Source organism: Netta rufina, assembly GCF_964035555.1.
Source record: "Netta rufina genome assembly, chromosome: 8".
Lineage (NCBI taxonomy): Eukaryota > Metazoa > Chordata > Aves > Anseriformes > Anatidae > Netta > Netta rufina.
Window position 1 is genome coordinate 26,336,683 of NC_140131.1, and position 22,848 is coordinate 26,359,530.

Consider the following 22,848-nt stretch of genomic DNA (forward strand, 5'->3'; position numbering starts at 1 on the left):
TCCCACACCTGAACTTCATTCAGAGTGTCCTCTGTTGGATCCACCCCTTCTTGATATGTGGTGCAAAAACTGGACCCAGGATTTTACCTGGGACCTCGTGGAGGCTTGTAGGGCACAGCAGCTTCTGGGGCGTTTTGCAGACTCAGGAATGCAAGTCACACGGATGGAAGTGGCTGCTGATGTGCAGGTGACAGCACAACGCTGCATGCTCACAGTCAGGTGGTTGTATGCTCTAGGCTCAGATCCTGCCTGCTGACCAGCTGCCTCGCTGTTTTCCCCCCTGTAATGATACAAAAGGTGACTTTGGACACTTAGTTATTGTTTTCAAGCTGAATATACCACATTACTGCCTCGTGCTTTTGGTGGAAAATGGCCCGTGTTTGATGTTTCAAGGACATGCTATGAGGGTAATAAACATTTTTAAAAGCTTCCTTTGCTGTTACATAGCAATAGTCCTGTAAGCCCAGGTGCTGTGTTTCTGGGGTATTGGTTTATGGAGGTAGTCAGCTTAGGTAAGGACCTCCACTCGCTTTTAAGAGTTTTATTACATTGATACTTTTAATCACAGAGTTGTATGGGTTGGAAGGGACCTTGAAAGATCATCTGGTCCAACTCCCTGCCAAAGCAGGTTCCCTAGTGCAGGTTGCCCAGGTAGGTGTCCAGGTGGGCCTTCAATATCTCCAGAGGAGACTCAACATAATGCTGAGTGGAGGAAAAAAAAAAAAAAAGGGGGGGGTTCAATGTAAAATGACTGTGTGGAGTTGCATCTTAATTGATAAAAGGGTGACAATGAAATTGGCAATATGTTGATGGAAAGAAAATTCAGTTCAGTTTTGAAGAGCTTTTACTCTTCTCTTTTTCCCTGTGCCTGACCTCCGCCCCCCCCCCCCCCCCCCCCAAAAAAAAAAAAAAAGAAAAAAAAGGCAAAACCAAATCTGTTATTTAGAAGTTCTATGGAAAAACATGTTTGTGTATATGAGGTTAAAAAAAAAAAAAAGAAAAGTGCCCATAGGAAGACTAATTTAGGGTAATTGTCTATCATTCTGTCAGGGAGCTTCATGACTTCTGTGTTGCTGAATTCCCTATAGGGCAGCACGCCTAACAGATAGGTTCTTGCAAAGAGCGAGATTGTTCAAACTTTGGACTTTAGCTTCATCTTCAGCAACAGGAAGAAATACAGAGAAAACTTACAGGGTGGTTTGGGGGAAGTAAAATGGTATAATAATGAGGGAGCTGAAGAAGAGAGATGTCCAGAGACTAGTAGAGGACTAGTAGAGGAAGTCCTGCTCAGTTTACTTACTGAACTTGCTGTCAGGCTTAGGGTAGTAGACAACAACTGCATCAGTCAAATAAACAACTCAGGTATATTCTAAGGTGTTATGGTGTCCCCCAGGTAATCCCCAGCGGTTTTTGTATTTTTTTTTCACCCTAATTTTTAGTTAGAATGATGAATTGTATTTTCTTTAAGTCTCAACATGCATATGCTGGCAAATTCTTAATTTTCCAGGTCAGAGCTTTGGGGGGGGGAAAAAATCCCAATCCTGCTCAAGTACAGTGTGCTTCTGAAAAAATAAATAGTAATTATAATGCCCATAAGCCTCTAGGTACAGAGGGATAATTTGGTTTTCCCAGAACACAGGGAGACTGAGAATTTATGTAACAGGCTACATGTGGCTTGGTATTATTGGCTTGTACTGATTATGGGGGAGAGGGAAGGATAATGCAGCCTTGCTTGTTCTAACAAGATCTGATGTCTTAATGACTTAAACACAATTATGCTCTTATCATACATGTGGCTGTAGTGTCAATTCCTTAAGCTTAAGGTTCTTTTCCTCAAGCAACTTTAAACCTTTCTTTTATTAGAAAAGATACCAACTTTATGATAAATGTAGCTTGCTTTTTTTTTTTTTTTTTTTTTAAGCTGAAGTGGGCCCCTCCATTTCACTGTGATTTATTTGGTTCTCTTCTCAGCCCCCTCCTTACCCTCCAAATCTCAGAAGCGATTGCTTTACTCCTCTGATCTGCTCTTTTCTTTAATCACCTTTCCCACAAATCTTGCATTCTCTTCAAACCTGATCAATGATGAGTTTTTCTTCCAGGCCATTAATAAATATAAGTAGTAAGAAATGGCAAGATAGCTCATCCCTGTGGTGTTTCTCAGAGAACTCACATGTTCAGTGACGATTTGGGGCTTAGAGTTGCATTTTAAGCTTAGCTGACCAGATTATAACTCCACTTAATGTATCTCGAATTAAAAATTCCATTTAATCAGGATGGATTAGTATCAAGTCAGATGCCATGTACTTCTCAGCTACATTTGTAAATGAGTTTTTAAAGAGTGGCTTATGTTGCATAGGTTCATATTTTTAATTAGTATTTTTATCTTTTTTTTTTTTTTTAATAAACCAAGCTGCTTTGTGACTCTGAAATTGTTTTACATGGGATGAGAAGAAGAATATGAATTCTTATAATTATCTGTATTGTCTGCTGACTCTAAAATAATAATAATAATAATGATCCATTGTTTCATTGCTTCTAGTCGTTTGGAGTGTCCCCAGTGTTCTTAGTGTTACTGAAAGACTAGCACGATATGTACAAAAAGATTCTCTTTAAATTGTTTTGCAATTTTTTGATACAACTTTTTTTGTTCATTTATTAGTTTTAGTCTCTGAGATGAAGATGTAGGTTATGCATGAAATCGGCGGACTTGCAGGTAGTCCAGAGGCTATCAATAATATGCCTTTTGGAAGGCAGAAAAGACTTAAAGGTACTCGTTTCTGCAGAGCCAGACCATAGTCCAGATATATAAGCTATCTTTCATATTGCGTTATTTGTTTACGTCACTGCTTCTATGAAACTGGAACTATTGGAAGAAAATAAAACTTTGGGACCATCCATTCTAACAATTATTCAATTGAAAGTGTCGGTGTTGCATGTTGTTCCCTGCTGAGCTACTGACTTCAGATGGCAGTGCAAGCAAGTTCAGAAAGGGTTGCGTTTTGTGACCTTGGAAGCAGCAGCTTGTGCAACAAATTGATGATGGGAAATAAAGCACTGAGCAGCCGATATGAATGGGATGAATAAATACATGCTGTGTTGAACTTACAGTAGAGTGATGCTATATGCTTTTAGGAGGATCATGATTAATCTTCTATTAAACCAGCTATCTTAGGCATCACTTTATGCATCTGAACTCCATTGAGGAATCATGATTAATGTCTCTGAATTGGTAAATAAACTTAATGATGCATATTGTTAAAATATTTATGCAAAAAGCATGTTTTTGCTTTTCAGAAAGATTGGAGAAGATAGGTGCTTTCATGTCTGAATTTAAATATGCATATCTCCTGTCCACCCCTTTGCCTTTAAGAACAGCATTCAGTTATAAAATTTCAACATCATGGTGACTAACAATTTTCACCAGCTCAACACTGAGCATACTTAAGGAGGACTATGACCTCCAGAGGTCCCTTCCAACCTCAACCATCCTGTGATTCTGTGACTACCTACAGAATTGCTGGTGGTCTCTTTTGCATTTGCAGTTTTCTTGAAAAATATGAAATTTCTTTCAGGATGGCTCAACTAGAAGTCCTTCTCATCAGGCCATCATCTGATTTGATCTCACAGGTGATCATGTTAGGGTTGAGAAGCTTCACAGCCCACCATTTTTTCTTATCCTTAAACGTAGTAAGTATCTTCAGTCATCAGTGAAATGAGCAACCAACCATCTTTATAAGGCTGAGAGCTTGGGCAGCGGCACAAAAGACTGGCTGCTTTGTTATCTAAAATGTTACTACGTTCTCTGGGGTAAAAAATGTCTGCTTTTCTTGCCAGGTACATCACTTTTTCCTGTATGAAGGTCTTGGTTCATAATTATTTTTAGATAACACTTAACTAGCATCTTTATGAATAAATTCAAGTTCAAATCATGCAAGACTGATTTCCCGGTGTTTTAAAATATGATTATTTGACTGTATTGTCCCTTTTGTTGTCTTATCCAAACTGTAGTCATCTAGATTTTATCTGCTACTTACTTCATTTAGAAAAACACCATTCTTCCAGTATGATCACTGACTACATTTAGCTTCAAGTTTTCCTGAAGAGACACACTGCTGATATTTTTGTTCTTGGTATTGCTTCAGTATCTTTCCCAACCCTTCTTTCAAAAGAATTTAAAATATGGTCTGAATTTGCAAATTTAATTCTAGTCAAATAATACTTTGTTTCTAACTGTTGTTCCAATTATTTAATGGCCTCTGTGTGTCTTCTCCTTGTTATTTATCTTACAAATTCTTTCTTGCTCAAGTTCTTACAAGTATATTGGAGATATTGTTGGACTAGAGAAGAGAGAGACAAATTTACTGATGTGACAAAGGAAAGATGGAAGTGCAATCCAAGTAGCTGTGGATTCTGAGGAGCTTCCTTCCTGGCCAGCCAGCACGTATTGAGAATTGTTCAGGAAGGCCCTCAGGATGCAGGTTTGAGGAAAAATGGGAGAGATTAGAGGGCTCAGGGTGGCAACTGGGTCTTCCATGAGGGCTGCGTAGGAGGGTAAAGGGAAGTGAAGTTACTGCTGAGCCTGAAGAACACAGTGCATCAATTCACAAAGCTTGGTTGTCATCAAGCAACTTAAATTCTTTCTACTTCCTTCTATTTTGTTACCAAAAGATAACCAGAGCTGAGTGCTTGGAGATCCTTCCTGAAAGTTCTTCAGTTGTATCATCTAAAAGGTATCATCTCTCTGTGCCAACCCCAATAAAGCAGAGACCTCAAGATCTGTGTGTAGGCATGTTGTGATTATGCCTATTGCCAGGAATATCTTTTGCAGAAGGATGATAAATGATTTTCTTCTGCAGTATAACTCCCACCTCTCCTCCTCTGTCCTTGCAGTGGCATCTGTGTAGATGGTACTTTGCAGATTAAAATAATACACTGCAAATCGTTAGGCGTGACAGTATTACTTACCTTATTGTCATAGTTTCTGGGGCAGAATAATATATTTTAGTTTAAAACAGGAAATCAGAATATATTACAGGAAGTCATCGATTTTGATAATTGTTTTGTGTTTTGTTTGTGTTTTTTTTTGATAATGCTTTTCTAGCCATGTATTAAAGTGATATTTGCACTGATGCCAGTTACTAGTGTTGCTCTAAGCCCACATGGAATTCAGCAGTGAAGTGTTACAGGTTAGCTTTGAGAAGAGAAAAGGTGAAAATGAACTCTGTGGTGCACAGCTCAGGGAAATACCTTTCTTTGAGAAGTGTTGGATTACCGTGTGCTATATATCTGAGAGGAAGCAAAAAGCTTTTTTTTTTTTTTTTCTATCTTACTTTTCAATCGAAGTACAGGACCTACAGAACAAGCAAATTGATTCTCTCTGAAAATCTGGCAGTGAGGTATCTTCAGGACTTTGTTTCATTGTACTACCAGCATCACTGTAACTAACAGTGTAACAGGTGAGGGCCCCAACTTGTACTCCCTAAGTCACTTTCATGAGAAAGGCAGGTCCACATGCAGGAAAGATTGATTTTAAATCTACTATTTTCTTTGTAACTGAGGCTTCCAGATGAAAATATTTGTTTAGAGCATCAGCGACTTTCAGAGAATTTCATCTTTTGAGTAGTGCTAGAGTATGCTAAGTGTTCTTGCATCTTTAGTGTGTACTACATTGATTTTCTTTAGCAGAATTGTTTACTGTTTTGGATTATCAGGCAGACTGTGCAGACACTGTACTGGGCATTGCCTGTTACCTGTGACTAAACGTGCTGTGATATTGCTTCTTTAGAGAATTATATACCAGTTTTTGTAATGGTGTCCATGCCACCTGGTGCTATTGCAATGCTGATTTTTATCTTTCTGAAATGGATTGGCCTGCCCATGCTGACAGACAGATTTTTAGGTTTGATAATGTTTTCCTTTGGGTTCTCAGGTAACATAAGTTACACTTAATGCCTTTTATTCTGACGGCATGTACTTCAAACTGCTGACTTGTGTTTGCTCATACATTTAGTGATGTATCTCACGAGCAGTTCAGACAAGCTTCCAATAATCACCCTTTCCCATTTAGGGATTATGGGATTACAGAGTCGGGATGTTTGTAAAGAAAGAACAGATGTCTCTCGGTTTATAATTTTAGTGAGAAGGAGGTGTGGAAAAGAAAACACAAACATTTAAACACAAAGTGCAATAAGGCAGTCAGAGTCGGACAATTCAGTGAACAGCAATTTCTACATTGCTTTATTTAGTCTCATTTAAAAAAAAAATTATTAGTGGGATTCTTGTAGCAGTACCTTGTAGCAGTGTAGGAGTTTTTGGCCTGCCCTGCTGTCATTCCTCTGTGGTCCTTATTGTTCACACCACCTTGTAAACACACAACACCTGTACGTATCTTCTGCACTAGGCCTGCACTGATCTCACTATTGCAGCACGTGGCACTGCTGGTGGGACATGATGCTTAATTATGGCTGTTATTTTCTGAATCTATTAAAGAATAGTTAAAAATCCTTGGCTTTCCAGATCCTTCCCTTCTCCACCCCTCTTCACAGTTCCCCCCAGCACAAGGAGGCATGGGCAGATGGGACAAGGGGCATGGTTTTAATCCAAAAAAGGTAGATTTAGATTAGAAGTTAGGAGGAAATTCTTCACTCAGAGGGTGCTGAGGCCCTGGCACAGGCTGCCCAGAGGAGCTGTGGATGCCCCATCCCTGGAGGTGTTCAAGGCCAGCTGGGATGGGGCTGTGGGCAGCCTGGGCTGCAGGGAGGTGTCCCTGCCCATGGCAGGGGGCTGGAACTGGGTGGGCTCTAAGGTCCCTTCCAACCCAAACCTTCCTGTGATTCTGTGGTTAAGTGTGATTTAATAGCTGAGATTGGGGATCATTTGTTTTGCTGAAGCACAAGATCATTCATTTTAGCGAAGCAAAGACTTTGTCATTATGCCAAGGCCTGTGTGGTTTCTGGGCAGCGTGCACTGACATCTCTTGTGCTCGTAGCAGAGGTTTCGAATAATGCCGCTGGTATTTACCGCTGGTGTTGGAGGCGCAGCAGATGCCTACATGCATTCCAGAGATCGCCATCTTAACTCATTGAAAAGTGATATTTTGCAAATGAAAGGGTAGGAGTTAAGATTTGTCATGTTTCTGCGTTCTGCTCTTGTCTTCAGCTGTTTTGTCTGGTTTAGTTTCATTTCTCATCCCAGCCTCTTACTCAGCTTGCCTCAGCTGGGGAGAAAAGGAGGAGCAGGATTTTGCCAAAGAAAATAGTTGTTTACCCCAATGTGAATGTTATTGCTGCAGCTTACTTTACCATTTTGAGAGGTACTAATTACGCAACACCTCCTGGAATAACATTATAAACCAAAAAGGCATGAGGAATGAGAACATGATCGTGTGTTTTATTGTTTTAATCTTTAAATAGACACATGAACTGGCAATTATTTCATTACCAAAGGGAAGTGGAGGGGAGAGACTTTTCCAATTCGTTTTCATGCCTTAAAAAGTGTAGCTTACAGTCAGATACCCGTGTAGCGTGAGACCAGGCCTCTTTTTTATCTTGGCTACCAATTAACTAAGAGGTACTCACAGCATCTCATAGTGGGCTCCTGTCATGGCCTTCACCTCTGGGGAAAAAGCATTCTGGTGTTTTCTATGGAGGGTGAGGGGGGCACAAACTAATTAACCTTTTGATTTTTAAAAAGGCTTCTTGGAAGAAAATGCGCTTAGGGAAGATGGTATTACAATTATTTTCCATGCCTTCACCAAAATAATTTCTAACAGGAAAAGTCTCAGTTACTATTCCAGTGAACTTCCCATTTTTGTGAAAAGCCGATAGGAAGACATTCTGTCACCTTGCCAGGACAGGCCTTAAATTCCAGATTAACTTCAAAGAAAAAAAGTTCTTGACAAGAGAAGCCTGTATCGTAGCCTGTTTGAAGATGTTCAAGATCAGTCGCAAGGAAGCTTGGTGTTTAGTCTGGATTAACCAAACCAGTGGAAAGGCTTTTGAATGCATTTACCAAAACAACGCTGTGCACCTTTCCCACTGATGTTACAGCATCTCTGTGGACCATTTCCGTGCGTAGTAGCCACTGTTACAGCTGGCCTGTCACAATCCTTTAATCACTAGATGAAAAAATGTTGGTCAGCTGTCTGATTTAGTAATGCTATTAGTCAGCAGCTTGTCACCTACAAGGCTTTACGACAAGAACAGCCATAGGGAAACAGGTTTCTTATGATCAGTGTAATTTCCTGTGTCTGTTTTAATTTCTTTAATGCTGCTGCTAGAATTCACTTAAGTAGGAGACTGGGAAATTTCTTTTGACCTTAGCTGTTATTTTGAAAGAAAATGTTTGACAAGGTCAATTTCCCTCTCATGTCTTATTGTGCTATGTTATGGTTCATAAATGGGATGTTGCTCTTAACCCTTCAGGAAAAGGACAAATAATTCCTATTCTTAATGTAATTGCCATTACAATAATGAGTATGATGACTGTATTTCTCTGCCTTTTTTATGGTTAATAAAGAATTAGTAAGGAATGTTCCTATGCAAATGCAGGAAGGTTTCATACGTTTCCATACAAAAATTGAAGCTAGTTTTCCTCTTTTTAAAGACAGCATGCTGAAATGACCAGGCATAACGTTTTGAATTCTTTAACTGATATTTTCCTGGATTAATGTACATCTAAGGTGCTTAAAGATGAACGTTTGCCCAACAAACAGTAAAAATACACATTTGGACCATGAAGAGTGGCCACCTCAAAGAAATGAAATGACTTCTGCAAAAAAAAAAAAAAAAAGCCTTTGTTTACAATCAAAAATTCTTGCTAAAATGTCTTCACTAAGTTATTTAAAGTCTTGATTTCCGATGTAAGCAAGAGTCACACACAGCTTTCAGCTATGAGGCACATCTCCTAAGGAAAGGGAGTGGAACAGAGTAGCTGAAATCTTACCCTTCTAGGCTGGTCCCAGCACTGTGCGGATGAAGCCACGTCACCATAACATTAGTAAATGAAATTTAAGAAAAAAACGTGTAAGGAAAAAGGCAGAATGGAATTTATAAGGAGCCTTGTCAGATGAAAATGTAGGAATGTTTTATATAGCTCTTCACACACAAATTCAAGCTCGTTTCCTACGTTTGAAAGATAACGTCCTGTTTGTTTTCCCACTTCTCATATTGTCTGGTGAAACTTTAAATTTTATGTGGTAGGCTGAATTATGCTGAACAGAAGTCTGTATTGTTTATGCTTGTATTAAAGAAATACTTGATTTATATTGTAAAAGACAACAACGGCATGGTACCTTGTGTTTGCTTGTGCTGTGGATGACTTTACAGGGTTATGTTTGTTTGTTTTAGTACCAACACTGGACTTTAGTTGAAGATTTCAATTGAATGCCCTATTGTAGTCGTTTTTGGTTTGAGAAATGAGAGAACCACTGCTAATTTGATCTCTTTTACTATACATGTAGGAGAGGAAGTGGTCTGTATTTACCTGTATCAAATAGTGCTATGGAGAGCTCAGACTTGTATTCTCTTACTGAACCAAACGAGCTGCGTAGTCTTCCTGTAGGGTTGAATTTAGCCATATACTTTCCCTGAAGCTGGGATTTATACTGAGATTGAAACCAGCCAACTTTGACATGACGGAAGACATTAGGTAGGTGGTTACCCAGAGACACTGTAGGTTCTCCATCCTTGTTGATATTAAGAATGTGACTGGGGAAGCCACTGAGAAACAGGAGCTTGCTGGACCTGCCTTGAAGATATTGCTCTAAATGAAATCCAGAGGTCACTTCCAACATCAGGTTTTCCTTGACTTGGTTTTCTTTCAAATATTATTTGAGTTTTGCTCCAGCAAATTGTAGAAAATGATCTACTACTTACGTTCTCTGTAAACCTGAGAATCATCCTAAATTGCAATGAGTAATCAACCTTCCAATCTCTGCTGTGTGTCAAACGTAGTAAGTCAACAAACCAGTGTATCGTATTATTCATCACAGTAATGAGAGCAAAGAGAAAAATGACGCTAATTAGTACTCTGTGCAGAAGAGCTCATTATTAGACCTCACTTTGTCAGAACCCAAGGCCATAGGGCAGTAGAAAGAGATAAGTTAAGTTGCGTGACAGTAAAGAACCAGTTCCATGGTAAGGAAAAGGCGAAACAGAAGTGTTGTCAGTCAGAAAGCATGCTGCATCGCTTACCTGGGGAACAACTCTCATTTGTCATTCAGAAATGGCTATTGATAGTTTAATGGAAAGTAAATGAACTAGAAGTCTGGGTTGCAAGGTTTCAAAATGTCTCAGAAACTCCAGGGGGCCGTGGGTGGCTTTGTCAGTGGAACTTGGAGCACAAGGTGTTGTGCACTGGAGAAGACAGCCTCTGCTGTCACTGCCTTAAATTAGTACCCCAGACCTACATATCCTCTTATTCTGGGATCTCAGCCTCTTTTCTTTCTCCCCCTTTCTTGTACTTATAGCACACACCCCAAATTCTGTAGCAGCGTGGCTTGTCTTGTCTCTGCTGCTGTGTCTCCACCCAGAAGTGGTAGTTCTCCAGTATTTCTGCGATGAACAGGCTAGGGTACTGCTGCCTGTGACAACAGCCTCCGGACGTGCTTAGCTGAGCTGCCGGAGGAGTTACACCACTGCTTTCAGTGGCATTGCCATGCAGGTATGAGTGAGTCAGGAAGAGGGAACTACTTCCCATTTGGATATGGATATGCGTGGTTTGCAACCCAAGCCCTGTCTCTCTCTTTCCCAACTCCTGTATTCTGCAAAGATTGGTGGAGGTTGTTGTGACACAAAAAAGTTCAGATGGTATTTTATATAATTACTGTTTCTTCTTGGTTTAAATGTCTAGAGCATAAGAACAAGCAAACAATGCACGTTTGTGCAAGCACAAAACAAAAATTGTTGTATGTTATTTTTGTTTCTAGTTTATCTGGACAGGGTTTGACTGTGCGATCTAGCAAAACCCTTAATTATCAGCGAAAGCAAAATACTCCAGGAAATCTGAGGCCAGTGCTGTTTATTCCTCTAAATATGTATAACTCATCTTGCTATCAGTTATCCTGTATTAATTTCTCATTTTAGTTTAGCCTATGTAACTGCAAATATTTTATTTGGGAAAATGCGAACTTGATATGAAGACACTGATGTGCCAGTTTCTGGAGTAATTCTTGGCAGAGTGTCTGTGTGGGAATATATAAATATTATTATTTTTTTTTAAGTAGTGTGAAACTCTAAAATGATAAAAATAATAGAATGACCTTCATTTGGTAGTTCTTGATTCCAGTGCTTGTTGTGCAAGAATTTCATGTGTTTTTTTTTTCACTCTGAGGAGACCTGGAAGGGTTCAGGGGCAAAGTCCCACTTGGTGATGTGATTCTAAAAGAATTTGGGAATCCGTTAAGCATTTAACTAGGATTGAGTTAATAGATTAAGTTACTAAATTTCCTAATAAGCATTATGAAGAAACCTTAGGCAGGAGAACTGTTACCAAAATGCCTAACGTACCTAGGTTATATACTTAACAAATCTATTTCTAGATATGAATTATTTCCCATGTCAAATACGTATAGTGAATCAAACCACGATGTTTTTATACATTTATGTAACTGATTACCAAATGTAAAAAGTTAACCAAATACAGCAGGTTATAATAAACACTGAAAATAAAAGCATTCCCCCGACCTTGCAGAACCTGTTACGATGTGTTTGGCATGACTCAGTAATGCCCGTTCTTGCTGAACAAGCATCTTGCTGGAGCTAAGTGCTTGTTCCTCATGAAAATGCCGTGAGGTAATTCAACATGATCATTGCATTGCAGGGCAAGAATAACGAGACAACTGGGCTTATTTTAGAGTTGTGCTAGGCATTAGTATTGTGTGAGGCAAGTGAAGAATTAAGTCCAAAAATTGTGACAAATGGCAGGACTGAATACTTCTGACTGTTCATTTTGTTCATCAGTCTTTTAAAAGTATCCCCTTTAAAGTATCTGAATTGTCAAAATTTTAGTACATAATAAATAAATACATGATATAATAACCTTGAAGTTTGTAGTACGTTTATTGCCCATTGTCTCCACTCATAATTTCCTTCCTCACCTCCTGCAGTATCGAGCCTTGCCTGTGCTTTCCATGAGCTGCAGTTCAACCCTTTTCCACTCCTAAACGAGAACTGGAATATAGATAGTCCTCGCATTATTCTCGTAGATTCTCTTAAGACTTGGACAGTTGTAATTTCAGTGATGTTTTCTATGGGGATGATCTCTTGGCTATTGTATTCTTTCTTATTTTGTTTCTTTCCAGTTATCCTTGTTCTGTATTAACTAGCAAATAACCTGCAGTAGTAATCATGACAGGAAATTCAACATTAAATCAAGAACTGGCATATACTGGCAGAACATTGTGAGAATTGCCATTTTATTTTAGGAAATGTTACTTTAGTTAGCATTAACAGATCAGCTATTTTTAAGAATGCACTAAACATTTAACATATTTGTAGTTTTAGTGCTTGCATGTAGTATCTTCAGGCTGAATTTCATCAAGCCCATGGAGTTTACTCTATGTTTTTGTTCACTGGAGTAGCTGTCTGCAGTGGTGTGAATGCTGCATGTGAATGTTGTGACCCAAACTTGGTTGTTTTGTTTTGTTTTCTGTATTTTGAGAAATACATGGATCCAAAGCCTTTTTTCAACAGGTGAGCACAGTTGGCAACAAGTATAGCTATTGATGCAAAAGGTGATAAACCATTCTCTCAGTTAATTGTAGTGGTCTGATCTTTTCTGTTTTCTGTTCAGGTGCCCAGTCCAGCTTGAGCAAAATCTTTAGAGAGTTTAACTAGAAATGCATTTTTATTGTGCAAGTGAGAACTACAGTGTAAAGACTTTTTTCCTAAATGTGACCAAATTTCTTCACAAAATTCTTGTCAAGAAATTCTTGAACCACAACAAGCTTCCTTCCATAAGAACGTAAATATGTATTTCTGTTTACAAAAGCCATGCCCTGTCAAAGATTGTCTGTCAAAGCATAGTGAGACCAGGGGACATTTTTTTCTTCAATAAAAAAAAAAATCAAGGAAAGAGTTGGCATTTTTGTTTGTGTGTGTGTGTGTGTGTTTTAAGCATGAAGATAAGTTATATTGTCTACTTTCCTTTATTTTTCTTTATTTTTTTTCTGTCCCTTGCCTCAAATAGCAAACTGGGAAATGGTTTTCCCTATGATTTTCCTAAAGGGTCAGGACAAAAGAGACCTCCTGACTTGGATCCTTTAATGGAGTATGGTAGTAGTATGTACTAATAGCAGAGGTGTCTATAATATGCAGTATCTATCCATAAGTATCTGTGTGTGTACGGTATCATGTACACCTTTTCCACAGCACGTTTCTCTGTGAAGTTGTTGGCAATTCTTCAAGGGAGATGGAGCAAGCTCTGTAACTTAAGATGAGGCAGACAGAGGAAGCATTAGCAGCGATGCTTCAGAATAATAATTCTACAGTTCAGTAAGCCTCTTACTGAACTATTCAGTAGCAGAAAATAAAGCTGTGGAACCTACATTAAAGAAGCAGAAAGGAACCAGTAATTATATGAGATTATTGAGTTAAAACTCTTAACATTCTGTGCAGGGTGTAGCTGAGAAAGACAAAACCACGTTCGTCTTAAAAATAAAGTATCTCTAATAATATAGCATTTTGTATTTTTTTTAATAATTCACGCTGTGCCATACAAAATCTTAGTACTTTGCACCATTGTGTTGATATGATCAAGGAATGGAAAGACTATTCTTTTTTTTAATTTGGCTTAGACAAAATCTAAGCATAACTGAGTCTTGCTGTGGTAAGTGCATTACTTCCTATGTTGTTCACTGCTCATGTATTATAGAAATATCTAGAAGAAAAAAAAGAAAAAAGATTAATGCTTTTGTAAATCAGTCTATAAATGTTAATATAAAATAAAGATTTTTATTTATCCCTCAACAAGGTGTGTTTTTCTCCAAAATCATGCGTCCTTATTGAAATATGCTTTGCTGCAGTTCTGGATGTGGGAGGGATATGACAGCGTGATATCCTGCCTAGTTTTTTATTCTGCGTGTCAGAATGCTGACGTGTTGGAGGAAATGGCAGCAGTTAAGAGTACCATCCAGGTACCAGGCAGCAGCAGCTCCTGGGACTTCCTTAGGATGTTGTATTACAGCTTCTGAAGAGAAAGAGGACAGTGCTGAGCAATGATCCCAGTTTCTGCCCAGCTGAGAACGGTATCAGTGTTGCTCTTCAGGTATGAAAGATCGCTTCCTTATAGCAAGGTTCAGTCACATTTCGGACCTTACTAGTAAAAGTGGCTTCTCCCTTTTGCTTTATTAGCTCTACCTAAAATACACTGCGCAGTGAGATGCACAAGAAAGGGAACCTGACTGCTACAATAACTTTAAATTTATTTTTTTCAGAACTTCAGCAGTTATGCTGATAAACCCTGTGTTTGGAACAGTAGGATATTACTTTTTTTAGCACAGTTTTTAATTTAGGCTTTCTTGTTTAGCACAATGAATGAAAATATGTAAAAGAATGCAGCTTGTCTGACTTTATCCAGGATAAGTGGGGAAAAAACAGGGGAACTGTGTGTGAAATTAATTTAAAATGAAAATAAAAAAATTAGGTGTAAGTTACCTTATTTGTTATTTGTTTGCTTCTGGGGAGAAAAATCATATTTGATAACTTTTAATATTTTAATTACTACAGTAACAGTCTGTTAAATAAAATTTGTTTTTTTTCAGCTGGCAAAAATCCATAAATTTGTGGATTGTTTCTCAGGATCATAGACGCAAATTGACTAAAGTTCTTATTTTTAATGTTCTATAAAAATGACCTTTTGAGTGTCCTGTCTGAACTATAAGGAAAACAGGGTTCTGATGTGGATCCCATTGGTGTGAGTGAAAGTTGATTAAACCTTGTTTTGATAGTACAGACTGGCTAAGGTCATCCTTCTCGTTCCTCTCTCTGTTTGCTTAAGTAGTTTGCGGTTCATTAATAATTTGCTAGAAACATTGAAAATAGGTGACTCAGCTAGCCTGTTGTCATTAATTTAATTTTCTCAATTCATTTATAACGTATTGAGCATGTTGGTAGGCAGCAAGCAAGTAGTGAATAAAGTTTGAGTGATAGCAGTGGTTTTTGAACTTTGCTCTATTGTTTTTCTCTCCAAACCGTCACTCAACAACACGTGTATCAAACATAGACTGGGCAATGTTGTAGGCATGTATTAAACACATGAATGTGTCGATGTTCGAGCAGAAGAAATGGGCTGCATTTTAAGGTGTGGGTGTCAGAACTAAGTGGAATTTGTGTGAATGCTGTGGTAGAGTGAAGAGAGTTTTACATGTAGGCAAGGGTTTATTTTTAAAGTCACAGCTTAAATCGGAAAACCTATCTGAAATCAAGCCACAAATGTTGGTATGGGATACAAAAGAATAGAAAGTACTCTTCCATAAAAGTATATATCCAGAAATAAAAACTTTCTTGCAACTGACAGAAACTTAAGTTTCATTTTTGTAAATTTCATTTGTAGCACAGTGTAATGAGTTTACTTCCTTTAAATCACGTTTTCAGCCCATTTCTGTATTTATGGATACCATGGATACTGACTGTAAGATGTGAATAATCTGTTTACCAGTTTGTTTGGACACATATAGGTATTTTTCCTCTATAATGAGGGCAGACTTCACTGCAGCACCATGCCGTTTAATGCGATTCTTCAGCTGTTGCTTCATAACCTAATTCTGCAGTCTCGGAACCAAGCTGCTCAATGACTTTTTTCCATGTCATGATAAAACACTGCAGAGAAGGCAATGTACTTCCCTCCCTGTGCCTCGGAGTGTATTTAGGTGCAGGCCTTGGCCTTCTCCCAGCTTTGGAGTGTGTCAGAGAGCCTGTGTGTGAACACACACTGAGGAGTGGCTGTGTCGCACACTGGGGTGTAGTTTTCCAGTCACCTGTGTTCCGCTCTGAGGTGAGAGCTTGGTCTTCAGCCGAGGAGCTCTAATGCCTTAAGTCAATGTGTCTGCACACAGGAGGCTGAGGCAGGTATTTTTCAGCTCCTAAACCTACCATGGAACAAGGGGAACAGCCATTTCTGTGAACTGACTTCTTGCTCGGTAAGGTGAGGCCTGCCCAGCCTTGTCCTTGAGGAGTCTGCTCCCTGCATCTTTTCAGGCAGGCACCTGAGTTACTGGTGGAGGGTGGCAGTGGGCCGAAGAGAAAAGATGTGTGGGCTGGAGTGAGCCTTCCGGGTGCAAGAGATGGGCACTGATGTCTTGTGAGGGGATGAAGAAGTGCTGGGTGATGCTGGTTACCAGCCTGGCCGTGCTGCCTGTGCTAGCAGCATGGATAGAGTGCAGCAGGCAGAAGGGCTCACGGGGCACATCAGGGTGTGCAGAGCCTAAGCTGTTGCAGGAAGGTTGCCTGTCAGGAACAGTTTTGTGAACATCTCTAGGTAATGTATACAGTAAGTATAGCCTGCCTTTTTTGTCAAACAAAGCAGCTTAACTGCGTAAAAAATGGTGTGTGCTGCTCCCGAGGCCAGCATCCTCACTTTCTCTAGTAATACAAACACTAAGGGCAGCGTGAAACCTGAATCTGTTGGTCTTTTTCCCCCCTCATAATCCTGGACCAAGCAGTGTGTGTGTACAGCCTCAGCTGTGGTGATTATAGTGTATGGCTGCGTGGCTCGTGTCGTTCATTGCTGTTGCCATGGCTGTAAAAGCTACCTTCTGAAATATTTATATGAATATTTTCCTACAGAATTGAACTGAAGTGATGGTGTTAACGAGTGTTTGGGGTCTTTGTTTGCAATGTGAGATGTGTTTAAAGGCAGTGTTTTCAAAAATAGCATCTTTGGAAATCGTTCTGGTTCAGGAGAAATGTTCCTTAATGCTTAGAAAGCTGCTGCTGTTCTCTACTTATGAAACAGAAACACATGTTTTTCAGAAGACAGTGCCTCTACAAACTGATATCACTTTTGTAGTCATAAGTATCTAAGGAAAATCCTGTTTGTTTGTGTTTTTTTTTTTTTTTATTATTATTATTATTATTAGAAAATGTGAAATAGCCCTTGTCTTTCAATACATAACAATATCAGGAGAAACATATCTGTTAACAGAAGATATATTTTATTTATAATGCCTATCATAAATCAAGTTGTGCATATATAACTATATCTACATAGAATCATAGAATGCTTTGGGTTGGAAGGGACCTTAGAGCCCACCCAGTTCCAGCCCCCCTGCCATGGGCAGGGACACCTCCCAGCAGCCCAAAGCCCCATCCCAGCTGGCCTTGAACACCTCCAGGGATGGGGCATCCACAGCTCCTCTGGGCAGCCTGTGCCAGGGCCTCAGCACCCTCTGAGTGAAGAATTTTGTATAAGATAATTAGTTTGCTAGAAGAAAAATAAATGTTTTCTGTCATTTTTTTTTAATTAAGGTTTTTATAATTGTATCATCTTCCTGGATTATGAGTTTAAAAATAGGTAAGCCTCCACTTACGCAGTGTTCACATGATAATGATGGTTGTTTGCCAGACACTCTCAGCTTTTATTTCCAGTACAAATAACATCGATCAGGCAGCGGGGTTGTTTTCACTAGGGTGAAAACTTCAGAAGATCTCTTTGGCTCTGATAAAACATCAAAGTGATTTAATGTTTGAATCATAAAAATTACTTATTCTTTCAAGTTCATTAATTTTTATTGATTTTACTACAAGTTATTTTAATTTGCAATATCTTTTCAGTAAATGTTCCTGTGCTTTGTGTTGCTTTCTCAAATCCACTATGCATATTTCTATCATTTGTCTTTGATTCAAAAAGTGAAAAACAGACAGAAAATTGGTAGTTCTTACAGTTACGGTCTTTGTGCATGTCTGGGTATGTTTGCAAACAATAAGTAAGAAAGTGATTAGGCATTCCTGCTTCTCTTTGTAGAGTGCTCACTTGGCTATGATCGATACTCTTATGATGGCATACACTGTAGAGATGGTCAGCGTTGAGAAAGTAATTGCATGCACTCAGCAGTATTCATCCTTCTTCCAAGCTACAGATCTACCTTATGACATTGAGGATGCTGTCATGTTTTGGATAAACAAGGTATGTACACGGGAAAAGCAAGCTGTGATTTTCTTCATAGCCCATGTAATTCAATTAGAGGTGGATAGGGAGATGTATGTACATAGGTCTATCAAAACTGCATCTGATGCAGATTGTGGCTTCATCTGCTGCGTGTGGATAGTAAAAAGCAAAGTTTGCAGAAATCAGTTAAATGCGTTATGTGAACAAGATGAATGACAAGTTCAAATAAAAAACAGTAATACTACTTATGACATTGACACGTTGACTATCGTGTTGATATTCTGTGATGGTTGGTTGAGGGTCTCTTGTTGGCCCTGTTAAGAGTTGACTTTGTATTGTGTAATTTATCATGCAAAGTGTTCTGTTTATATTTGAATGCATTTTGCTTGAAGTGATCTACCTTCACCACGTAATCTAATCAAATGGCAGCAACACACTCTTAATCTTAAAATGTGATGAAGCATAATAAGGGACAGGGTAGTTTGAACAATGTAAAGCTAACAGCAAGTGACCTAAAATGCAGTTGAAACATTGACATTTGCTGGTTATGCTTCAGGGTTATAGAGTCAGAAATAAGTGTTCAATCTTTTCATTTAACTTGGTGGTGATTTACAGACCTTTAGAAAACTTGCAATTTCTACAGTTTGTTAGACCACTGAACAAGCTGTTTTGTCTCCAGGTAAATGAACATTTGAAAGACATAATGGAACAGGAGCAAAAACTAAAGGAGCATCACAGTGCAGAATCTGCAGGAGGTCAAAAGGTAGGTGTAAGAGTTAAAATGCTTTAAACAAGAATAAATTTATCTGTAAACAAAAACTACTTGCATATGGTATGTATAGGCAGACATACATTTGCAGATACTGAACTTTCAACTGTTTGTTAAAGAAAGCTTTTAGTTTTCATAGAATCGTAGAATATGCTGGGTTGGAAGGGATCCACAAGGATCATTGAGGTTCATCTCCTTTTCAGTTGTTTTGTTATTAGTTTAATGATTTCCATGAAATGGTTATTTTAAATGTAACAATGGTAGATTTGCACTTCCTGTTCCTGTTGCCCTTTTTGACAAATAAATCTTCAGTATCAGGGAAATATCAGTTATATTGGTCTTAAGGAATTTTATTAAGTTAATGAATTCAAACTGCAGTTGGAACTAAGATGAAAAAGAAAAGCATATTTTTATTCATGTTTTTTTTTTAGTGTTCACCCTTGTGAGTTAGATGCATCTCAGAAGAGATAAATCTGTTTGTGGCATCATGGGAAGCATTGCTGTGATCCATGATACTGGTTGATTACAAGTTTTATTATATAAATGATAAAATTGTTTGATACCCTTTCCTAACAAGTTTTTGTTTGGTTTGGTTTGGTTTTGTGGAGCTCAGTTAATTAAATAGCATTATATCCATTGAAATGTAGAAGGCTTTCATATGGTTCCAAAATACATAGAATTGGTTGTTTCAGAAGGAGACGATTTATCCTATTGTGATATAATTATTACTGGGGAATTGGTAGTCAGTTAGATCACCCATTGGTATTATCCCTGCACATGAAATCAGAACAGATTTCCTATCTGCTTAAAGACTGTAATCCTAGTTCTCTTCCTGATCTTGTTTTCCTGTGAGCAGCTAGCTCCCTTTTAGTGCTTCTCCGAAGGAGTTGAGGGTTACCTGGCTAGATTAGAAGTCCGGCCTCAAAAAGCATAGATGTAATGAATGTTCTTGCACTTGTGGTTTCTTTTTAAACATAAGGAATGATGAAGGCTGATTAGTAAGTATGTGACTCAGCAAAAGAAAACAGCTTTCTTTACAATTGTAGTGAGACCCTGATGCATGTGTTACTGTGTTCAGTAATGGCATAGAAGTTTTGAGAATACTAAATGCTTGACAGGTTCGTTTCTCAAGTTAAAATAAAACAAACTGGGGATGTGAAGCAAGTTAGATCCTCTGTCTTCTAGTGATTATTTTTTTCCTTGAAGATAATAGTAGGAAGTTTTATGTATTGCTTAGGTCATTTTTGGAAGATTAGAATAATTTTTAAAATCCAAAGCACATGGGAGTCTCACTGTGGCAAAGAGTGGCATATGAAATAAAACATTATCAAAGCAATGACATAAAATTATCTGTATTTGTTAAATCATTGTTGATTTTCACTTATTACTGTTTGCATTTTGTTAAGAATATTAAGATTAAATTTTTAGTTTATAATGTCATTGTTCTTTCAACTGTTGAAAGATATTTATAGGCTATAACTCTATCCCATAAGTAAACCCAATAGAAGAAAAAAATACCTAAAGATGGTGCATATATTTGTGGAGTTTTTCTTCTGAACTGTGAATATCTAAAACAATCACAGCCCTATTCTGTTGGCCAATGTATGAATGTATTTCCAAAACAGCAAAATCCTGCTACAGTTGCCGTATCATAGAAAAATTTGTAATTAAGGCCTTCTGGACACGGATTTTTAGATAGTGTTATCCCAGGTGCATGTTAGGTTGTTTGACTCAGTGTGAGATTCAGCAGCATAGATTACATTGTCATGTGAAGCATTTGCTTCTAGGGGTTTGTATTAGGGGATTGTATTATCTGTATTATTTTATGTTATCTAAAAGACTTAGTGTGGGCAAAACCTCAGGTTGACCCCTGGATGTCTTATCTGCCAGTAACAGTTTTTTGTAGACTACAATTTAAAAAAAAAAAAAAAAAAAAAAAAAAAGGGAATAAGTTCTTGGGAAAATGAGTCAACATATCATTTGTACCATGAGGTTTCAGTGAATGCAATGACAAGTGGACTCTGCCTTTAGAAAGTAAGTCTAGCATCTGGAATATTCGGTAAGCTCTATTTTAAAGTACTTAAGGATACTGAATCGCTGAACTTTTTCATTTTTTCATTCATGCAGGTAGATGGTAGTGTGTTTTCAACTTCGGTTATTTTATTCCAGGTTTTCTTTGAGAAACACTGATCTATTCAACTGATGGCTAATTTATTAGGAAATCTCAGCCATTTTTTGTATCTCACAGTATTTATCAAATTTCCACCTATTTCTGCTAAAGTAAAGGGGCGGCTGCCATTGCATTAGTTTCTAAAATGTGGTGAGCTTTTGAACCCAAGATAAATTTAAATGAAGAATGTCTCATCTGCAGATTTAGAGGGAAGGCCAAATAACCGTGGGAAGAATAGGTTGTTCTAGTGGTTAGAGAAAATTTTTCTTTAGTTTTAATTTCTGGCCGAGAAGCAACAAACTTAGGTATCTGAAAGCTAAAACAAAGTTAATAAGTAGCCTTCTGATTTCTTTTCTAATCTCTACTGTGATAAATTTCTAAATTTATCAGTTGTAAAAATAGATTGACCGTAATGCCTTATCTTGTTGCAAATCTGCTGTAAGCCTTTCACAATCAATAGTGTATCTAGTATATAGTGTATATTTATATATAAAAAAAAAAAGTGTCATATACATAAATAACATAACTGGTAAGATATACCTGTTATCTATTTCTTGGTAGACAAAAACACTGTTAACAGATTATGAGATTGCTTTTGTTTTCCTTCACTTTCTTCTGCTGCTAGCTTCCTGTAGAAGATAAGAGAGGAAGGAGTATGTATGATTTTTAGCTCCAGGTAGTCCTCTGCGGATCTTGATCTGCCGGTGGTTGTGGTAATCTCATCTTTTTCTGGTAGAGTCTCTGCATCTTCTTTCAGAATTAGGATTTCAAGTTTTGTAGTAGCTTTGGTTTTCAGGCTTCCGTTAAATAATATGTAGTGAATGTACAGTTGCACTGGTTAAACTAATTTTCAGTGTAATCAAAGCTTTCTCAAAAAAAAAACTTCTATTTGTCCCTGCTTTTGTGTTAGAGACTGACTTGGTCTTAATTACAAGTTTTGAGCCAAATCAGCGCAAATCCCATGTGAAAAACAAATTTAAGTGTATTCAATCCAAGACCTGAATTCTTCAAACGTTTTTTTAATTAGTTTAAACAATGCAACTTTTTGTGTGAAGGTAAAACTCTAACACTATAGTTCCACGATTTAATGTGTCATAAATCCACACTGCTAGTAAAAGCTAACTGGTCAAGAAGAGTTTGCAGCAAGGTCAGCCTCCTGATCTGGTTAATGCACAGCTGCATGAATACTAACTATGGTGCAAGGAAGAGACCAGAAACAAGTACTTGATGAAGGGCATGACTGCCATTTTTAAATCATGTTTTAAGCATGAATCATGTTTAAAACTTCTTTTAACAATAAACAACAGCAATATTACTATAAGACAGTAGGTCTTCACACAAGGGACTGTTTTTATTTTTGCCTTATTTAAATATATATATACGTGTGTGTGTATTGGGAGAGGTCAGTCAGGTCAATCTTTTCAGATTTTTTGTAGTAACTGACTAATTTTTAATAATTTCCAGTATAATAAATTGATATAAAGGGCGAGTTCAACAGCCATTGAACTCCCACTGCGTTGCCCAAGAGATTTCAGCTTTTCTTTATCCCCTTAAATACCTTTACAAAGTACATGTTTATACATCTTGTAGTGTCTCCAAATTAAAAATTGATAATATTCAGTGTTTGAGCCTCTTGAAGCATATTCATCATCTTAACCATAATTCCAGCTAAATAGATAAACGTGTATCGGATTGCTAGGTTTTAGTTCAGTTTGTACCATTATGGAGAACTAAGCTCTGGAATTGAAACAGCTGTGTGAAATAAATATTTAAAAATTAAAAATTAAATTTTTTTTTTTCCAGC

General features: G+C 37.9%; 1 protein-coding gene across 4 annotated transcripts in view; it reads left to right on the plus strand.

The window, feature by feature from the left end:
* The window catches only part of CAMSAP2 (calmodulin regulated spectrin associated protein family member 2), a gene marked incomplete at its 5' end in the record, with an annotated part of 79,240 nt that overhangs the window by 22,658 nt on the left and 33,734 nt on the right, over positions 1–22,848 (plus strand). For all 4 annotated transcript variants that reach the window (XM_084291083.1, XM_084291084.1, XM_084291085.1 and 1 more), the window contains 2 exons: positions 17,962–18,123; positions 18,785–18,868. In XM_084291083.1, coding sequence (XP_084147209.1) covers positions 17,962–18,123; positions 18,785–18,868 — 246 coding nt within the window. The remainder of the gene's footprint in view (positions 1–17,961; positions 18,124–18,784; positions 18,869–22,848) is intronic.